We start from the raw sequence: 13,485 nt of genomic DNA on the forward strand, positions 1-13,485 counted from the left end.
CTTCCGTGAATAGTGCGGTATCTATTTTATTTATTTATTTTTTTATTTATTCAATTTTCTATACCGTTCTACTAGGGGAGCTCAGAACGGTTTACATGCATTTATTCAGTTTTCCCTCTCTGTCCTGGTGGGCTCACAATCTATCTAATGTACCTGGGGCAATGGGGGGATTAAGTGACTTGCCCAGGGTCACAAGGAGCAGCGTGGGTTTGAACCCACAACCTCAGGGTGCTGAGGCTGTAGCTTTAACCACTGTGCCACACTCTACTACATTCTCGTGTGTATCTTTGCAAGACAATCTCGATCCTTCGCCAGGATTTTCTTTCGTGAACACAGAAATGCAGTAAAACCTTGGTTTGCAAATATAATTCGTTCCAAAACCATGCTTGTAATCCAAAACACTCATATATCAAAGCGAATTTCCCCATAAGAAATAATGGAAGCTCCACAACCCAAAAACTTTAATACAAAATACTGTATGTACTTGTATTACAAGACCTTGCTTGTTTAGAACAGTCACTACGCTCCTGCAGTGTCAAAGAGAGAAGAACCATCGGCTCAGTTGTGATGTGAATATACTATATGTACTTGTACTGCAAGACATTGCTTGTATATCAAGTTAAAATTTAATAAAATGTTTTGCTTGAACACTTGCATACCAAGTTACTTGCAATCCAAAGTTTTACTGTATTTGTTTAGCATGTTTGCTTTTTCCTCATCACTCTCCACATGTCGGTTCATAGCATCTTTTAGTCTCGCAATTCCATTTTTCATCTTCCTACTTTCACTAATATATCTGAAAAAAAATTTTGTTTCCCTTTTTTACATTTTTTTGCCATTTGCTCTTCCACCTGCGCTTTCGCCAGTCGTATCTCTCTCTTGGCTTCTTTCAGTTTCACCTTTCTGTACACCTCTTCTTTAGTTTTTTTATATTTCACAAACGCCAATTCTTTTGCTTTTATTTTTTCCACCACTAGTTTAACAAATTATATCGGTTTCCTTTTTCTCTTGTTTTTATTTATTTTCTTCACATAAAGGTCAGTAGCCACTTTTATTGCTCCTTTCAGCTTAGACCACTGATTTTCTGCTTCTTTTATGTCCTCCGTTCTTAACAGCTCTTCCTTCAAGTACTCTCCCATTTTACTAAAGTCCGTACTTTTGAAATCTAGGACTTCGGGTTTTGTGTGGCTACCCTCCCCTGTAGCTGTTATAGCAAACCAAACCATTTGATGATCGCTACTTCCCAGGTGGGCACCCACTCGAACATTAGAGATACTCTCCCCATTTGTGAGTACCAGATCCAGTATCGCTTTTTCCCTCATGGGTTCTGTCACCATTTGTCAGAGCAGAGCCTCTTGAAAGACATCCACATTCTCCCTACTTCTTTCTGATTCCGCAGATGGAACTTTCCAGTCCGCATCCAGCAGATTGAAATCACCCAATAGCAGTTCCTCCTCTTTCTTTCCAAACTTTTGGATATCTGCAATCAGATCTTTTTTTTTTTCTCAAATTCTTTATTCATTTTTCATCTTACAACAAGTACACAATATTACATCATTTAAAACTTTTACACATCACTTGAATTTCTTTCTATTGTCATCGTAAGTACATAAATTTATTCCCTTCCCACCCACCCACCCTTCCTACAAAAATTTAAATCAAAAATATCATATATATATTGTATTCTTATCTATTGATTGAACCTTCAATAGAACTTTATACCATCCCCCCTCCCCCTATGTATAAATATATTGTCAGTGGAAAATGATGTTTAATCATTACAATAATTTGTCAATGGTCCCCAAATCTTTTTAAAATTATTATAATTCCCTTTCTGTATAGCAATTGTTCTTTCCATTTTGTAAATGTGGCACAACGAATTCCACCAGAATGTATAGCTAAGATTATTGTAATTTTTCCAGTTACTGGTGATATGTTGCATGGCGACTCCTGTCATAATCAATAGAAGTTTATTATTGCTTGATGAAATTTGACTTTTTGTTCTCATTGACATACCAAACAGAATTGTATCATATGATAATGCTACATGGTTTTTATCAGATATTTATCAATTTATTGCATTTGAGTTGGAGGTCTTTAAACTACACTCACAGAGATAGACATTCCATCTTCTCTTTTCAGAGCGATCCATAGAAACATAGAATCATAGAAAATGACGGCAGAAAAGGGCTATAGCCCATCAAGTCTGCCCACTCTAACAACCCCACCCCCTTGAATTTACCCCCCTAGAGATACCACATGTGTATCCCCTCTACATTTTTTTTTACCTCCCTAGAGATCCCACATGTGTAACCCATTTCCTTTTAAAATCCGGCACGCTGCTGGCCTGAATCACCTGAAGCGGAAGTTCATTCCAACGATCGACCACTCTTTCGGTGAAGAAGAACTTTCTGGTGTCACCATGAAATTTCCCACCCCTGATTTTCAGCGGATGTTCTCTTGTGGCCGAGGGACCTTTAAAAAAGAAGATATCATCCTCCACCTCAATACGGCCGGTGATATATTTAAACATCTCTATCAAGTCTCCTCTCTCTCTACGTTCTTCGAGTGAGTATAGCTGCAATTTATTCAGCCTTTCCTCATACGGGAGATCTTTGAGTCCCGAGACCATCCTGGTGGCCATTCTCTGAACCGACTCAACTCTCAGTACATCTTTTTGGTAATGTGGCCTCCAGAATTGTACACAATATTCCAGATGAGGCCTCACCATGGATCTGTACAACAGCATAATAACTTCGGGCTTCCGGCTGATAAAGCTTCTTCGGATACAACCCATCATTTGTCTTGCCTTTGATGAAGCCTTCTCCACTTGATTGGCAGTCTTCATGTCTTCGCTAATGATCACCCCCAAATCACGTTCCGCCTTGGTCCTAACTAAGGTTTCACCATATCACTTCTTCCTCTCCCCAGGTCCCCTGCATTTCAGTCGCTACCTCTCCACCTTTATGACCATCTCTGTCCTTCCTAAATAGATTTTGCATCCCATCCATGAGATTCACTGAACCATGGTAGCATCAATATCCAGGTCTGCCTCTTAACACCAGGGCTTGCAGATCATGAACTTTGCGAGCGTTTGTGGTCATTGCTTTCCAGATATCTTTCAGTGGTAAACTCCTTTTTTTGTATAGTTTTTTTTGTTTAGTTTTGCTTCTTGTTGCATGGCTATGAAGCGAGTTGCTATCTTTACTACCATCACATCTTGTCTTGTGTTGGGGGTTTCCTCCATAATTGTCCTTCATACATACGCCACCCCCATCTTCTAGTTTAAATACCTAGAAATATATTGTCTAAATTTCTCAGCAAGGATTCTTTTTCCTGTTACATTAAGATGTAGCCCATCATTACCATATAGGCCCTCTTTTACTAAGGTACGCTAAGCATTTTAGCGCATGCTAAATCAATGCATGTGCTATCCGCTAATGCATCCATAGCATGCACGCGTTAGCGTTTAGCACAAGGGTAGAGAACTCCGGTCCTCGAGAGCCGTATTCCAGTCGGGTTTTCAAGATTTCCCCAATGAATATGTATGAGATCTATGTGCGTGCACTGCTTTCAATGCATATTCATTGGGGAAATCCTGAAAACCCGACTGGAATACGGCTCTCGAGGACCGGAGTTCCCTACCCCTGGTTTAGCACCTTAGTTAAAGAGGGGGATAGTCTCTTGTTATTGCATGGCAATGTAACTGTACTAGCTGATTAGTGATGGGTGTGCCTACTCTCTGCCCTCAGACCTTCCCCCAGCACTAAAAAAATATTTTCTAAATTTTAGTGCATGTGAAATATACACTGAACTGGAGGTTGCCTGTGCACCTCCCATGGCACTGCCTTTTACCCTGAGGTAAGCACATGTTAGTACGTACTTCAGTTTAGTAAAAGAGTTCCAAACAATGCCAGTGATTTACACAATACATAATTCAGCTAACACCATACAATCTTGTGGAATAAAAACACCTTCAATAATTTTCTAAACTTTTAAGTATTGCAACCAGAACGAAAGAAGTTCTCCTGCCATTGTATCGGGCGATGGTGCGCCCGCATCTGGAATACTGCGTCCAATATTGGTCGTCGTACCTTAAGAAGGATATGGCGTTACTCGAGAGGGTTCAGAGGAGAGCGACACGTCTGATAAAAGGGATGGAAAACCTTTCATACGCTGAGAGATTGGAGAAACTGGGTCTCTTTTCCCTGGAGAAGAGGAGACTTAGAGGGGATATGATAGAGACTTATAAGATCATGAAGGGCATAGAGAGAGTAGAGAGGGACAGAAAGAGAGAGAGAAAGGGAGACAGAGAGAAAGAGAGAGAGAGAGAAAGAAAGAGAGAGAGAAAGGGAGAGAGAGAAAGATTGGAGAAACTGGGTCTCTTTTCCCTGGAGAAGAGGAGACTTAGAGGGGATATGAGAGACTTACAAGATCATGAAGGGCATAGAGAGAGTGGAGAGGGACAGATTCTTCAAACGTTCAAATAATAAAAGAACAAGAGGCCATTCAGGAAAGTTGAAAGGGGACAGATTCAAAACAAATGCTAGGAAGTTCTTCTTTACCCAACGTGTGGTGGACACCTGGAATGCGCTTCCAGAGGCTGTAATAGGGCAGAGTACGGTACTGGGGTTCAAGAAAGGATTGGACAATTTCCTGCTGGAAAAGGGGATAGATGGGTATAAATAGAGGATTACTGCACAGGTCCTGGACCTGTTGGGCCGCCGCATGAGCGGACTGCTGGGCACGATGGACCTCAGGTCTGACCCAGCGGAGGCATTGCTTATGTTCTTATGCCTCTGATCTAATAGATAAAGGAGGAACATTTCAGGATCTTACAATCTGATATGCCAATGTGGCAGCAATAACATTAAAAATCTCATTATCAGATTTGGAAGAATTAGGTAATCCTCCAAGCGCAAAAAAACATATTATTACAGGTAACTCCATTTGTTGAAGCAATACCTCTGTGGTTGACTCTGTAAGATTAAAAATACTAATGTATTTGTCCACATAGAGGGCTCCTTTTACGAAAGTGCGCTAGTGTTTTTAGCGCGCGCACCAGATTGCAGTCCAGAATTCAACTCATCAATTTAAAAAGGCCATTTGAAAAAAAAAAAAATGTGCCTTTAGATGTCTTTTAAAATTTTGGAATGATTCTTCCTTTCTCAATTCCACCGGCAAGCTGTTCCATAATATTGGAACTAAAGTTTTAAAAATGCACCATTTCTAATCGAGGCAAGATGAGCCTTTAAAATATAGGGAACAACTGCTCTATTATCATTCAAAGATCTTAATAAACACCTTTCTTCTGCAAGCCCTTTCATAGTAAAAATGTTCATCCTGTGTTTCTCTTTTGCAAATGACTAGTAAAGTAACAGTATATTGTACTTGGCTGCCTGAGTGTGGTGATTTCTGATATCGGACTGGGGCTATAACACACTGGAAAGGACACTTGGGTTTTGCAGGGGCAACCCAGGGACTCAAATCCCAGTTCTGTCTGTTTCCCCCCCCAAAAAAAAAACAACAAAAAAACCCTCCACAAATCCCATGATCTGGTCCACTTGTCAGAGAATTAATCCAGGGGCCTGAAGGGGTAACTTAGGGCTCCTTTTACAAAGGTGCGTTAGGGAATAGCGCGCACTATAATGTCGTGCATGCTAGCCGCTACCGCCTCTTCTTGAGCAGGCAGTAGTTTTTAGGCTAGTGCGCGCTATAGCGTGAGCTAATCCGATGCGTGCGCTAAAAACGCTAGCGCACCTTTGTAAAAGGAGCCCTTAGGTCCTTTCACCACCTCCAAAATGGCTGCTGGAGGTTAGAGACAGCCTCAGGGAATGAGAAGCAAAATAGATGAAAAAACTTTTACAAAGCACAGTAAGGAAAATTATGCCCCACCCTAAATTATTGAACTGATCTTGTATTTGTAGTTATTGTTTTTAACAATAATATTTATTTATGTAACACAAAATGGCCCCAATTCTATAAATGGTACCTAAAAATTAGGCACCGAGCAATGCAGCACATAGCAGCTATCGATCTTGAGTTAGGCACCATTGATGGAATCACGCCTAGTGGCACATAACTTAGCCTTAGACTCTGGTAGTCATCAAAATCTTAGGCACTCCCTGTTTATGCCAGGGTTTTCTTGACCTAAATACTGGGCCTAAGTCCAATTTAGGTGCCTAGACACAAAACACACCCAAGATCCACCCACGATCCGCCCCCCCTAACCACGCCTACTTTCTGGTAGGCGCCTACCTGGAAGTTGTAGACGCCTGCCAAATTAGTTATCTACAATTTAATTAATTTTTAAAAAATCATTATTTAATGCAATTTTCAATTAACGTCAATTAAGCCTAATTGAATAATTAAGTTAGGCGCCTAGATTGGCTACGTGCACCGATCTCGGCGCCTAACTTTGGACGTCTTTTATAGAATCAGGGCCAAAATGTTCAACACACTATCCAAAATAAATCAGGCAATGCTGTAAGTTCCTTTGAAGTCTGCACACTAGAACTAGAATGTAAGCTCTTTCAAGCAGGGACTGTTTTCTTCTTCTTTACGACTGTGCAGCGCTTCGTGCGTCTGGTAGCGCTGTAGAAATAATTAATAGTAGCAGCAGTAGAACAATGTAAGTCTGAGGCCATGGAGATAATGGACTTGCTCAGTTTTATATAGTATGAAAGCAAGGAGATTTAAGGGGCTACAGCTTTACAACATTGGTTTTCGACTATATTACAACACTGGCAGCTTCACATAGTGATCTATAAATTTAAATTAGCCTCTCAGTCTTTCTGGAATGCATTACAGAATAAATTTAAATATAATATAATACACATTGCGCGAACCAAATCATATTTTTATGGCTGAAATAAACAAAAATTTTAAAGCCAGGAATGCATATTATTGCATTAGTGACTCCCTAGTCACGTTATGTTTACGAACCCCCTTCTGTTCATTGCAGATTTCTAAAGCATTTTATAAAATTTCATGTTCCACACTAGAAATTTGATTTCTGATATAGCATATAAAGAAAATGGGAAGGAAGGGGAAAATATGAAAAAGAAGGAAAAGCACCTCTAGCTCCTTCTTTTACAAAGGTGCGCTATGCTTTTTAAGCACCTGAGTCAACTGGAGTCTTAAGCCTCTCTCCCAGTACACTGGGTGGGGCCTATGATTCCGATTGGCTAGATCCTTTAGGGTTATAGGGATAATGGGACTAGTGACAGGTGGGTGTAGACATCCCTCCTGCCGAGGGATGTCTCGGTGGTGGCAGGAAGAATTGGGTACTCCTCCTGCCGTGGACATTTGGTGGGAGATTCGGGGGTTCCAGCAGCAGGGAGTGAGCATCCCTCCTGCCAGCCAACTTCACAAGGGGAGGGGGACAGATTCCCTGCTGCGGCCGCTAAACTGACTGTGGCAGGGAAATTCCCTTGCCACAATCGGCTCAGCAGCAACGCGATTATCTAACTGGCTCCCGTGACATGGACACCGGCTAGAGAATCGGGGTGGTTAGGCGAGGTCAGATTCTATATAGGACGCCCGTGTACGATTCTCAAAAGCCACCCTTTATGTGTGGCCCTTTATGTGCAACATGCATAATTTGCAAAGCATGTGTGTAAAAGGTAACCCCTCCCCACTCCCTTCCCAGAAATAACTGAAGAACGTGTGGAAGAATGTGTGCAAGTGTATTCATGCTTACGCCAGACAGTTCTACGAAAGCCTATTTCTGACCATACAACTTTGTTTATCCAGAGAAATACCTTCTAAAATTATCCCCTGGTTTTTCAGCTCTCCATCATCAGGCAGAAACTTCACTTTGCACCATCTTTCTTCTAAAATTGTCTCTAATTCTTTCCCACTCCAGTGATAATTAAGGTTTTTACAGCTTTCTGTCACCAAATCTTCATTTTAAGAGCATTGAAATGGTTGTACATATAGAAAGGCACTGAACTATGTAGGTAGTCAGCCGATGCGGGCACCTCTCCTCCTCCCTGGCATCTCACGGCACACCTGAAATCTTGTGTGGCACACTAGTGTGCCGCGACACACAGTTTGTGATATACTGGCCTAGAGACTGCAAACAGCAACCTGTAAGAAAATGCACAACACAGATGATTTTAAAACTGTCCTATCTAATCCTGGCAGTCATGTAAAATATATGTGCCACTCTCTCCATACCCGTGGTGTACAATATTTCTCCACTGCTACATTTGGTTTTAAATATTTTAATTAGGAATTCTCCTTATACAGTGTTCCCCTGCAAATTCGCGGTTCACGGATTCACGGTCTGCTCTGACTGCCTCTTCCTGGAATAAAGTCGGGTTACACCAATCAGGAGCTGTGTGTCAAAGCAGCTCCTGATTGGTGTAGCCTGACTTTACTACAGGAAGAGGCGGTCAGAGCAGACCACAAGTGATTTTCTTCACCCACCGGCGCTCCAGCTGCCCTCTCCTGCCTCCCCTGCCTTTTGACAGGTGAAAAACCATATTTGCAGTTTTTCAAAAATTCGTGGGGCTTCCTGGAATGGAACCCCCACAAATTTCAGGAGAGTACTGTACTGTTTTGCAAATTTGGTGGATGAGTGAAGGTGTGAAGGAGATGAAGCGGTAGTGTAAGATATAAGTGTTGTTTCAAACTGTCTATGATCCAACCAAGAATTTGACAGAACCACTGAGGTTACTTTCTAATATCCAGAAATGTAAAAACAACTTTGTTTTTGGAGGCTTTTTAATTGAGTAGGATGGGATACTAATTATGCACATTTTAGATGAGTTTGTTTTGTTTATTTGTATGTTTCGTATATTATATGATAATTATGTTTGTATTTTGTAACCTTTGTAAACCACTTAGGTTTAAGTAAGTTAGAAATCTATAAATAAATAAATAGATAAAATGTAATTTTGTTTTCACTTTTATTTCTTCATAGGCTGTGATTAACAGCTGGATTGTGTTTTTTGCTGTGTTTCAGTTTGTTCCCAGTATTCTAGAGGAGTATTCGCCATTTTTGGACTGTATGATAAGAGATCGGTACATACTTTGACCTCATTCTGCAGCGCCTTGCACATCTCCCTCATCACCCCAAGTTTCCCCACGGAGGGTGAGAGCCAGTTTGTGTTGCAACTGAGGCCGTCTCTGCGAGGAGCGCTCTTGAGTTTACTGGACCATTATGGATGGAATCATTATGTCTTCCTATATGACACAGACAGGGGTAAGTGATAAAAACATCTCTATCATAATTCAAATGTCAAATTATACTAACATGCAATTAACTCCACGCTTCCAATGTAATTTAAGATTAGGATATTAAAATATTTCTGGGTATGTTGATCATTTTTGAGGTCAAGATATATAATTTATATAGGGTTACCATATTTAGATCTGAAAAATCCCAGATGCATGGTCCCGCCCCATTCTGCCCCGGCCCTGCCTTGTTCAACCTCCAACCCTACCCCATTGCACCCCCAAGTCCCATCCCCACAAGCCCTCATCTCTTCTTTCCAGACCTCTGGGCTGCATCTGGAGGGCCACTGAGCATACGCGGATGCTTGTGATGGCATCTGTACATGCTCAGAAGCCCCCCAGACGCGGCCGGAGCCCGAGACTTTCCAAAACCTGGACAAACTGACGGATTTTGGAAAGTCTGTCAGAGCACCCAGACGTCTGGTAACCCTAAATTTATAGATTCATGGAAGAAACAAAAGCTTCAAATCAATCTGATCGGACTAAGTTTTTAAAAATATTTTATTAAGCTTAGTTTTTATATTGTCTAAAAACTGTAAAATGCATCACATGGTGCTGATGAGTTTAATTTATAGTAGTTAACCAAGAATGATTTGAAGTAGTAACATTTTTTGTGGATTAATACATAAGTCTCTATGAGGCTCATAATCGAAACGGAAATACGTCTAAAAACTGGCCTAAATTGGCACTTGGACGATCAGTAAGACAAGTCGTCCAAATACCGATAATCAAACCGGGTTTTAGACATATTTAAAAATGACTTAGGCCTTTTCAGTGTTGCTGTACGACCAGAGCTAAAAGGGGTGTTTTAGGAGGAGTGGGGAGGAAAGGATTTGGGTGGGATGTGGGCTGATCTAAACTTAGTCCTACTGCAAGTATAACCAAAAGTTTAACAAGGCTGCCTGTATGGAACTTGTACATTGTGACTTAGGCCATGTAGAATCAGGTCTAAGTGCCAAAAAGGTATCCTAAGTGACCAGATAAGCACTGCAGACAAAAAGTACAGACTCCCACACACTCTCCCATTAATCACTGACCTCCCCCCCCCCCCCCCACAATACCATAAAAATCAGAATAAAAATGTATATACCTGCCTTAAGAACATCAGCACCTGGCATAGCAAAGCCTAGTAGAGCAGCACAGAGGTGGCTTAAATAGTGTGGGTGGTGGGCTAGTGAACCATAGAGTGGAGGACCCAGGCCCATAAGCCACTCTATCCTCTGCATTTATGGTGGAATATGTGCACTCCCCAACCCTACTGTACTGCCATATAGGTGCCACCTGCAGCCGTGAGGACTATTGGGGTGGTAGACAGGTGGGTCTAGCAGGTTTTGGGGGTGTTTTGGGGAGCTCACCGTGGCCTATAAGAGAGTTATAGTGAGATGTTTATGTGGCACCCTTTTTGTGAGGTTCGCAGCAGTGCCCTGTAAGGTGCCCTACTACTCTGTTGCCATATCTAGGTGTCCAGTCCATTACTTTGCTGGCCCCTCCCACGTCGAAAAAGTCCTTTTCTAGGACAAATTTTTGGACGAGAATGGGGTATAAAGATAGACGACTTAGCGGTCTGGACAAACAGCTGGACGTACAGTTAGACGACTCTCGAAAAAAACAAAATATTTTGGATGTATTTTTCGAGAATGGACTTTAGACACTGCCAACTTTGGGCGACTAGCAACTTAGGCCCAAAACAGACTTAGACGTTTCTTTCGTTTATTCCCCTCCACGTGTCATGCCAGTGTTAACAACATGCACTAGTGGTTCATTTTAGTAAAAGGGTTTCTAAGTCAGTAACTTTTCTTCCTTAAAAGAACAACAAAACTCCAAGATCCTCTTTAATGCCATTTCCCAAACTGTCATTGGTTTTCTGCTAGATAAACATGGTAACTGAAAAGTAATGTGAGAGAGAAATGTTTTTGCTTATATGGTATAACATTAAAAGACATTGAAAAGCCCATTAAAAGTGTATTAAGCAGTAGATATGGGACTTAGTATGTAACTCTGTAACCTAGGCTACCCTTTACTTGCAATTTCTTTTTCTGCTATTTTATTTTTCAAGGGGCATTCAATAATTTATCTACCTCAGTAGGACAGAAAAGAGGTGTTTTTTCCTTTTTTTTAATTGGTAGCTCCATACACTTCATCCAGTTTTCCTGCAATAACTTTAACCCCTTTGAAAAGAATTCTTCTGTTTGAACTTCAAACCAGGACATCACAGGTTCCTTGACATCTTTATCACTTGAAAAACGCTGTCCACGGAGAGATTTCTTCAAAACTCAGAACAAGAAATAATCTAAGGGAGCCAGGTCAAGACTATAGGGTGGATGGTTCAGCTGCTGAAATCCACAATCTCGGCACCTGTGATTGTCGTGACATGTGCACCAGCGCATTGTCATGAAGAAGCAGCACGCCCTCTTTGAGTTTTCCTCGTCTTTTCTCCTTGATTGACTCCCGCAAAGCAATCATTATGCTGGAGTAACTCTCTCCAGTTATGGTTATCTTGTGTGGCATGAACTCCAGAAGCAAAAGTCCTTCATCATCCCGAAGACAGTTGTCATGACTTTGCCTGCAGATGTTTCTGTCTTGAACATTTTTGGGGTGGGGAATGACTTGTGCTTCTATTGCATTGACTCCATTTTGGACTCAGGATCTCTGTGACAGACACAATTCTCATCTCCTGTCACCAAATGATGAAAAAAAATTCACTTGATCTTCATGGAGTATCTCCAAGTTCTTCTGACATGTGACCTTCTGACATGGTATCAGCATTCTTGGAACCCATCTTGCACTAACCTTGGACATGCCCAATATTTCATGAATTATTTTCCAAACTGTACCTGCTGAGATGCCCATTTCTTCAGCTATTTGGGAAACCTTATTTCATCTGTCTGACAAAATTAAATCCTCAACTTTCTTGCTTCCACAGGCTGTCCAGTGTGATGGTCATCTTCAATGGACTCTCTACCCCACTTAAACTGCTTGCTCCAAAATTTTACTTTGTAGGATGATGGTGCAGACTCACCATAAACTGTAGTTATGCGTTCATTGATCTCTCCTTTGGCTTTATCCCTTCTTTTGAGACAGAATGGTGCTCCAAATCTAGCAGTTTCACACTTGATTCGCATAAGGACTCTCCTGACATTCTGTCTCTTGAAATGCTAGACTTGCACTGAACTACAGCTGTGCATGAGTAACCTTGAGACATGTCACAACATGCACAGACTTGTTTCAATACACTTAAACTAAACTAAACCTTAGATTTGTATATCTCACCATCTCCATAGTCGTGGAGCTCGGCACGGTTTACAGGAATTGTGGTGAGAAAGAAACTCCAAGGAAGGGCTAGATGAAGATCGGAGGAAAGAAGAATGTTAGAGGGCTAGGATGTCAGATGAGGAGGGAGTGTTAGATTTTTGAGAAAAGCCAGGTTTTCAGATGTTTACAGAAGGGTTGGAGAGAACTCAGGTTCCGAAGAGGGGAGGTAAGGTTGTTCCAGAACTCGGTGAATCTGAAGGGGAGGGAAGTCCCCAGTTTTCCTGGGTGGGAAAAGCCTTTTAATGAGGGGAAGGATAATTTCGATTTTTGGGTAGGTCTGGTGGTATTAAGATTTGAGGAGTTCCAAGAAAGAGGAATTAATGGAGGAAGGATGCCGTGGAGGATCTTGAAAGTTAGGCAGATGCATTTGAAGTGGACTCTGGAAATTATCAGAAGCCAGTGAAGCTTGAAAAGGAGCGGTGAGACGCGATCAAATTTACTTTTTGTTGCTACTTTCGTTCATACTTAGGTAGATAAATTATTGGATGCCCCTCATGACCTAGCTTGGCTACTGTGAGAATGGGCTTGATGGACTGTTGGTCTGACTCAATAAGGCTATTCTTATGTTCTTAACTGCTTAGCTGTAATGATTTTGCGGTACATTAAATTTGAATTGTGAACTGCAAATGCTGTGTCTTGATACATAGGGGGGTCATTCCATAAGAAGCTGCAAGAACGCATGTAAATAGCCATAATCTAGTCAGTTGCGCATGTACGTGGCCACGTGCATGCATAAATTGTGTCTTATAAAATTCCAACTAGCATAAAAGTGCATGCCATGATTTGATGATGTGTATTTTGCCAGTAGGCATGCACATGGGCGGAATTTGGGTGGTAAATATAAATATGCATGTAAATTATAGCAGCCTATCATTTACCGTATTTTCACGTAGATAACGCGCACCCGTGTAAAACGCGCACACGGGTATA

The 13,485-nt window shown here is 41.4% G+C and overlaps 1 protein-coding gene across 5 annotated transcripts in view; it reads left to right on the forward strand.

Annotated features, from left to right (window-relative positions):
* GRIA4 (glutamate ionotropic receptor AMPA type subunit 4) overlaps window positions 1–13,485 on the forward strand; it is a 402,801-nt gene that overhangs the window by 146,296 nt on the left and 243,020 nt on the right. For all 5 annotated transcript variants that reach the window (XM_033949867.1, XM_033949862.1, XM_033949863.1 and 2 more), the window contains exon 3: window positions 8,972–9,211. In XM_033949867.1, the coding sequence (XP_033805758.1) occupies window positions 8,972–9,211 (240 nt within the window). The remainder of the gene's footprint in view (window positions 1–8,971; window positions 9,212–13,485) is intronic.

This window comes from Geotrypetes seraphini, chromosome 6, assembly GCF_902459505.1.
Source record: "Geotrypetes seraphini chromosome 6, aGeoSer1.1, whole genome shotgun sequence".
Classification (NCBI taxonomy): Eukaryota; Metazoa; Chordata; class Amphibia; order Gymnophiona; family Dermophiidae; genus Geotrypetes; species Geotrypetes seraphini.